The sequence below is a fragment of the Acyrthosiphon pisum genome, chromosome A1, assembly GCF_005508785.2.
Source record: "Acyrthosiphon pisum isolate AL4f chromosome A1, pea_aphid_22Mar2018_4r6ur, whole genome shotgun sequence".
Classification (NCBI taxonomy): domain Eukaryota; kingdom Metazoa; phylum Arthropoda; class Insecta; order Hemiptera; family Aphididae; genus Acyrthosiphon; species Acyrthosiphon pisum.
The window spans coordinates 18,053,825-18,062,643 of NC_042494.1; the positions used below are offsets into that span (position 1 = coordinate 18,053,825).

Here is an 8,819-nt window from a genome sequence, read left to right on the forward strand (position 1 = left end):
ATAATTACATATTGATATTATATTTAATTTTTAAAAAAAATCTATATTTATAAACCTTTTTTATCCAGTTATTAATACTAAACTTATCTTCTTTTCAATAGTTAACCTATTATAACCTTAATAAAACAAGACAAAAAAACGTAAAAAAATATATTTATTGATAGCTTAAAATTCTTAAAATTGAATAGCTTATGTTTCACTGTTTCAGTCTCATATGTCGAGATATAATAAAAAATAAAAGCACCAAGAATGTTGATCCTACACCTTTTGTTGGAGGTATGGCTATGTAAGTATTATATTAATTGTTTTAATTTATTTGTTCGTCTAATCACTATAATTTAATTTTTTTAGGTCCATACTTATGATCAAAAATGGATTACTTATGAATGATCCTAATATTATACCAGTTAACATTTTTGGATTTATATTAAACTTGATTTATTTTTTAGTGTTTTATTTTTTTACTGCTGATTCGGTAAATATATTACTGTTATTTTTTCATAACTTATGTTTGTCTAAATATTATAATGATTTTATATTTGTAGAAACCATTATTTTCAATGTTAACTAAAGCTACATTATTCACTGGTGTACTATGGGGATACTCAACAATTGAAGATGAAAAACTAATTGAATACCGTTTTGGAGTTATTCTCACTGTATTAATGTTGACACTTATTGGAGCTCCTTTGTTTTCTTTGGTAAATTTATCTAAGTACCAAACATTTTCCTGATAAAAAAAAAACAAGCATGATTATTGTTAATAATTAGGTAGGTATATTATTTGTTAGGCTTATTATTATTTATTTACATAAAATAACATTCATGTTTTTTCTCATATAACATTTTTGCATAGTAAATTATGAAGTTAATTAATTTGAAATTAGAGAAAAATTAAATAGTAATATTTTTAATTGTTTTATTATGTAAATAGTTTTTAGAACCTATGTTTATATTTACATATTTATTCTATAATCTGTACCATCAGTAAATTTTATACTTTGGCCAACAAGGGTGGAATGCCGTGCCTCAGTAAACATTTTTCTGGTTTTGCATACGTGACAGTATGTTATAGACAGGGAAAAATAATGCATCTCATGTTTGAAAAGTTGAAACCGATTTCTCTTGTAGGCTAAAAAATTATACCTATTGAATATCGGCTATTAGTATATTACTTATATAGTTATAAGTTATAACTTATATGTGATAATTTATTTTACAGAATGATATCATTAAAAACAAAGATGCATCAATGCTACCTTTTCCAATGATTGCTTCTGGAACTTTTGTTGGTTTCTTGTGGTTAATTTATGGGTTGTTAATAGACAACATTTTTATTAAGGTATAATAAAAAATCCTATTTCAATATGCATTTATACTTAAGTTCTTTCTTTTTCAGGTTCAAAACATTGTATCTGTTATATTGTGTTTGATACAATTAGGATTAATATTTAAATATCCTAAACCGGAAAGCAAGAAACTTGATTAATTAACCTAGTTATCAATTTAATGTAGCATTTATTTATGTGTACTGTGATTAAATTATGCATCCTTCAATATTATATTAATATAATATCCTTACATTTCCATTATTTTAAGTACTATTTTCTCTACTGAATTAGTCATTGACAGCTTTAGATTCTTAAATTTAAAAATGTGATTATCAAAGTAATAGATATTAATTATGTGCCATTTTTTGTTTTAAATATAATTATATTTATTAAATATTATCATACAAATTACAAATAATCAAAATCATTCCAATAAACTAAATTAATTTAGTTACCTATTTCGTTGTTTTTTAGTTGTTTAAATTATTGTGATCATAAATAAAATGTTAGATATTAAATGTCTTGTATTACAGTTAATTAATTTGTTCAAACAAAAACTCATATAGGTATTCTATATAATAATTATTTTTTGCTTGGTAGGTACATGTTTATGTTGTTTTATATAGTTTTAAAATTAAATATTGAATTTGAAGTAAGTACTTTCCCAGTGGGATTTGATACCGACCAATCTAGTGTGTTAGTTGTCGGTTGTTGGAAATGGTTGTAATTTATTAAATATATTAACTACACCTACATGTTGTTGAAAAAATTATCTTTTTTTACAATCAAATTAAATTAATTCTATTTTAGATATTTTATTTTTATAAGTCTATATGACTATATGTATATAATGCACCTTAAGCCACTGGCATTTGTTGACTCCGTCTTGCGAGTGTGTAACATGGCAAATTTACACTCAGCAGACCACGTTTAGCTTCGTTAGTTTAAAAATTAGAGTGAAACGACCTATTAAGAAACTTGATGCTAAGAACATTATCTGTGTTTGTAAAATTGTGGTTTTTTTACGATAATTCAGTTTTTAAGTGAGTTATGTGCATATTTAATTTAAGCTATATTATATTGGTAAGCGAAAATTGCTATAAAATTGAGTTAGCGAAAATACCCACATACCTACTGCAAACGGTGCAAACACAGAATATAATGACCATCTTCATATTATTTCAGTTTCACACTAGGTCGATTCACTCTACTTTTTAAACTAACGAAGCTAAACGTGATCTGTGGAGCGTAAATTTGCTATATTGTTACGGACGAGTAAGATGGAGACAATAAATGCCAGTGTTACGTCCTCATAAATATAAATATTTTGTTTTTTTTATTGATCTTAAGCCCGGTAATTAAAGCTATATTAGCTGTTGGAGGTATAGGTAAGGTTGCTACGATAAGGTGCTGTTACAGTAGGTACCTAAGCAAACACGTGTATGTGTGGCAAGGTTTTTACTACTACGAACCCGGGTATGGTCACCCATCCGGAAACTAGTAGCAGTGGCCGGTATTTACTCTCAGTCGCATTTGCCAACACGCCAAGTCACAATTTAAATATTTATTAAGTCCATAGTGTTATCTATTGGTTGTTTAATGCCTTAATATATAATTTTATTATTTACTACAATTATTCGTTTATTTTAATGCGAACAACGCCTATAGTTTTACTTTTTAGTTAAACATTTACTGCAGTATTTAACTTCCAGTTTATTCTTTTGTTCAGTATTATTTCGCCCTCATTTCTCTTACAATTTTGTATTTGATTAATTAAAATCTAGTTAATTTTTTGTATAAATGTTTTTAAACATTAATTACCAGCTATACTCTGAGTACCTTATTGTACCTATACCTATAATATAATTTATAAATCTGGAGGTTATAGACTACAGTCTCTAGTTCGTAGCTATATATTTTTTTTAAGTGTTTTTCAGAGTAAAGACTGCTGGCCTAATATTTAATTTTATCTAATTTTTTTTTTTTGCTTTTTGAAATGGATATAGGTACCTGTGGGCGCCCACGTTCCCCTTCCATTATTTTTAATTTTTTTAACTCAAGGTAATTATTTTATATAAATTGTTCAAGCATTGACCACGAGATGCCATCCGAGTTTTTACATTTTTTTTTTGCCGGAAGCTTATAGTTTTGTTCAGTAATATTATTTTTACATTTTAAAATCCGTTTTCCTGCGGGCGACTACCTCGCGGTACCCCTCTCAATTTTTTCCCAATAATTTAATCCTGGTTGAAAAAAATATTATGGAAAACGGGAATTTTAAAATTCAAATTTTGACAAAAAGCGTAAAAATCACGAAAATGTGCAAATTATTTTGAGTTAGAAATTCCTAAAAAATTTTCTTTTTAAATCTTAAACGTTAAGATGTAATACAAGATTCCTTATAAGTTATAAGGTTATAAACCTTTATCAAAATAAAAATGTCTATAAGAAAGTCAAAATTAAATTTTTACAAGTGTTTAAAATTCAAATTTTTACAACATTATTGGATATTCACTCGATTTCTTATGTAGCGATTTTCTTATTTGTTGTAATTCAAAAACGAATAATTGTAGATACATGAAAATTTCACTGAATGTTTATATTTTCACTTTCTATAATGCATAACATTTTGACTGTTTTGAGCTCTTTACGGACGTATTAGTCAGTTTTCAATTTTTTTTTTTTTCTATAATTGTCTATGAAATTTTATTTTTTGGGTAAAAATGGGTGAAAATGTAATACAATTGTAAAGGCCTGACCCGGATCTTTTAAGTTATGGGCAATTAACTTTTTTATCAAAACCATACATATCAAGCATTTGTTTATGTATCTTCAAAAATGTTCAAACTTTTAATGTAATTTATTTTATTTTAAAGCTATTTAATTGTCCTATCAACACTCTGATATACGCAATTGAACTAGTAATGGAGCAATTATTTTTATTAAATTAAAAAATTAGAAAAAAGTTGGCAAAAATTAGCATTTTTAAAAGGAAATTGTGTATTATTCCAAATAATATTACTTAGAATGGGTTTTTTGTTTTTTTGTATTATTCTACTGAATTATACTGAATAATAACTAGAATACCTTGAAAGTTTGGTTTTCATAATATATATTCCTGTTAATCGTCACAATCTTAGTTTCCCAAGGATTGAGTCGGTTAATTGGTCGTCAATCGTTTGATTTTATATTATTCGATAAATTTTAGTTTTCACAGTAAAAAAAAACAATAACTCATAGTTTTATGTATTAATTCATACATTTTTTGGAATAATGCATAATTTCCTTTTAAAAATACTAATTTTTGCCAACTTTTTTCTCTTTTTTTAATTTAATAAAAATAATTAGCACATTTTTGGTTTAATTACGTAGGTATGTCAGTTGATGTAATTGTACTTTGTAATATTTACAGTGGTGCATTTAGACATTAAGCGGCCTGAGGCAGAATTTTACTAACGTGCCCCCTCAACATTTAATATTTAAAATGTAAATTGCCTGTAAACAGATCAAAACAAGTCAAAATATTTTGAATTTATAAAATAAACATATAATATAAAACGCAAGTGTCTACAGTTATTCGTTTAGGACAAATAAATAGCTTTAAAATAAAAACAAATATAAGTCAAAATGTAAAAAAGATTTGGAGATATATAAACAAATGCGTGATACGCATGGTTTTTATGAGAAAAAAGCTAATGCCCATACCTAACTAAAAAAAAATAAAAAAGTTAGATTCAATCTCTAAAGGGTATTTCTTCATAATTTTTGGTATACTTTCATATGACGTTAGCCGGTCACTTCACCCTGGAACACGCTGTATATTATTTAATATTAGGTACATATTATAATAAATATAATATATAGATATTAGGTAATATCTATAGAAAATAGGTAATATATAGAAATAAATCACTTTATTTATAAATGATAATTTACAAGCTTTTTTCCTAGGTAAATAATCGTCGATTTTTTTTTTAGGTGATTTGATGCAGTGTTATATAGCATATAACGAAAAAAGTAATGGAGAAATCAGAGGCCCCTAAATAAATTCTAACTATTGAGGCCCAGGGGCCATGGCCCCCTCTGCCCCCCCCTTAATCCAGGCTTGGTTGTAATTGACGCTTAAATAGTATTTTTCATATACCTACTTACCCCTGGTCGACGTCATATGTCGTGACGTGTGTACACTGCAGTGCAGTGTCGGTGTGTAGTGTGTACACATTACCAAATACATGTATTATGCAGAATGTGGTTATTTCACACATACTAACAGAGCCGAAACCGTTGATTTGAATGCTTGTGGAAAAATACGATCCATTTTGGATTGTGCTCAACCCCCTTCTCTCGGTGAACGTAATAATATTATAGAATAACGATAAATTAAAATGTAATTTTGGATAGTCAATATTATTGAACACTTCAGTAGTGTACCTATTTTGCCTATACAATACGCCGGGCAACACATTATGTATGGGCGAAGTATGTAAAACAATTTATTTACCTTAAATTACCTATATAGTATATACTTATCATCAGTATTAATGAAGAATTTACGATGTTTATTGTAAAATATGACCTACATAATAAAGGTATTACATAATATGTTACAAATTTATATTTGTGGGCGGAGTGGCTGAGCGGACTAAAGCGTCGGTTGCGACGCGCACCGACGCCGGTTCTAACCCGGCCACGGCTGGCATTTTTCTTCGGGCAGTCCGGGGCATGGAAAAATCTACGAGTGCCCAACTTGAAATTCCGCCAAAACTAAAAACGTGTTTAAACCAACCGTTCCAACCCTTCCCCTCCCCACCATATAAAAACAACAAAACAGCTAATGGCCATAGTTGCCGGGCTTAGTTGCAAGTTCAATAAAAAAAAAAATTATATTTTCTTGTGTTTTGGTTATAATAAACTTATTATAAACTTCAATTTAAATATTGGTTGTTTACAATTTTATATTCTTATATTTTTGATTATAGATATTAGATACTATAATAATAAAATTTAATATAAATTGGTTGTTATCTAGACTTATATTATAAGATTCAAAATTACTGTATGAAGTTCTATGAGTTCACACAGGTAAATGCGTTTTAAAAGTCAAAATCTAAATTAATTATTAGGTTATGCTGTATTATTTTCAGTGATATAATAGCATTACTAACGAGTTGGCATAGCGTTCAAATATACATTTCGAACACATGCCTATTATTGAGTATATTTTGGAATCTGAACCGATCATATTATGCCACTCGAATACGATATACACAATACTAAATGTCCCTCGGTAAAAATCCAAAATCTATAAAATATATTTATCATAATCGAAATAATATAATACACATCGTAAGGGTCTTTTAAACGAAGTGTATGATTTGCAATGTCGTTAGATCCAGTATTTGATACCACCGGTGGTTACCAAACAATTATTTTTATAACAATATTAGAATGTTAAGTGTTAACAAATGTTCGTATGAGTCTGTCTGTGGGCGCTCGTGTTCAACTTCCGATTTATTTATTTTTATTAATTTAACTCTACTTAGTTGATTATTTTTTATACATTGTTTAATATTTGAACTGCAGCAGGTATCCCTTTAAATTTAACACAATCCATTACAGTGACCCACTGTATATTATATTATTATACTATAATGTCATTATATAATATGGATTATTTGTTTGAGAACACGTGAATAAATTTCCATAACGTAATCAATTATTGTCCTCTTTGATTTATATTTCGAAAGTCTATTGATAAAGATATTTATGATTCTTACTACAACATTATAGTTGAACAAAAATTTCAAAATATGTTCTTCTATTATATACATGCAACTTAAATGTATATGTTTGTTTTATAGGTAGTCTTTAAACATTTCACTATAATGTAGGTAGGTACTTTAACAACATTAAATGTCAATAAATATGAAAATTATAATTAAATCGTTTACTTTAGTATAGTTTTTTTTCATTTATTTTGTTAAACTTTCTAAATTCTAATGACTGATATTCCAAGAAATTAAGTTTATTAGTTATTACCTACCTATTTGAAACATTTGATCAAATTATCAGTTGGCAGTTGTTCAATTTAATTTTTCATTCGTCACAAATAATTCAAATTGGTTACCTACCTACCTACCTACCTATTTAATAATCAATTTAAGTAATACAATGTTACATTTGAAAAACAGCTTTTTTAATTTATATTATATAAGCTAAAAAAAACCCAACTACTACTTTAACTTAAGTTACTATTCCCGCTAAACTAACTTCTAACGAACTAAGTTATAGAAATTTGATCTGCTTTATAGTAGTTTTGGAGTGTACCTAGGTACTTACTTTTTATTTCAGCAAAACATTAATAGGTGTTTTAAATTTCAATTCAATCATTCTAAGAGGAAATCTTAGGATATTATTTAAATTGTTTATACTGTAATAATATTAGTACTTGAAGAAATTTTCGAAAATACATTGAATAAAATATACAATATATGCATGCATCATAATATACTATTGTTATCAGGGGCATCATTTAGGGGGATGCAGGGTGTACATTTGCACCAACTTTTTTTTAGAACGCCTTCTTTCGCTTGCCATCAATAAACATAAGCGCCGATATACTGAAGTGTTTTATAATTTATATTATATATATTTTATATTTATTCAGTAAAAAAAAATATATTGTACTAATGTTTAGATTCCAAGAATGTTTGATGTGATTTTGTGGTCCCCCAATATTATAATTGATAAAATTATAACACAAAAATTGTGAAGAAGGGCTCCCTTAAAGTAAATTTCTGGTTTTATTATATATTTTGAGTATGCAGAGAGAAAAAATGTGTAGGTTGGGTTCGGTTAAGTATTTTATACGCTTTTATACCCATACATTTATTTACCAAGTGTAAATACCACTGTACACTGGTATCCACAATTTACAATAAATACATTTAAAGTACCTACACATAGTTCGTCAAAAATATTAAATAGTAACAATATTGACTATTGTGATATTTTCATACTAATATAAATGACATAATAATTAAATTATACAAAATATATTCTACATTTTTTTTCCCCACTTGACCCCCCACCCCCTAAAAAAAAAGTTTTCCACGTGGTCTATGGTCTATCAACGATTTGAATGGCCTGCAAACATTTTGGCACCAACGAAAAAAAAGTTGAAATGACGTCCCTGATTGTTATTGACTTATAAGTAAATACTGACGTTACGTGTGAATAATAATGCAGTTAAAAATAACATAGGTAGGTAGGTACAATATTAGCATGAATATATTGAAAAATGTACTATTCACGATTCACCTATATAAAATAAGCTAAGGACAGTACCTAGCCAATGTCTATTATCGATATCATATACAAGTATATTACATACTTATACAGATCGATATTATAAGACCGGATGTCCGGACCCAGTGGTGTTTATATTCGACGCTCTCTTATCACATTACACCTGTTATCAGAAAGTTT

General features: G+C 27.5%; 1 protein-coding gene across 3 annotated transcripts in view; it reads left to right on the plus strand.

Moving 5' to 3' along the window:
• LOC100160045 (sugar transporter SWEET1-like) overlaps positions 1-2,086 on the plus strand; it is a 6,743-nt gene extending 4,657 nt beyond the window's left edge. For 2 of the 3 annotated variants that reach the window (XM_008189726.3, XM_008189727.3), the window contains exons 3-7: positions 209-286; positions 352-475; positions 546-701; positions 1,223-1,342; positions 1,400-2,086. In XM_008189726.3, coding sequence (XP_008187948.1) covers positions 209-286; positions 352-475; positions 546-701; positions 1,223-1,342; positions 1,400-1,489 — 568 coding nt within the window. In that variant the 3' untranslated portion in view covers positions 1,490-2,086. 3 annotated transcript variants of the gene reach the window in all.
• Positions 2,087-8,819: the final 6,733 nt, after the last annotated feature.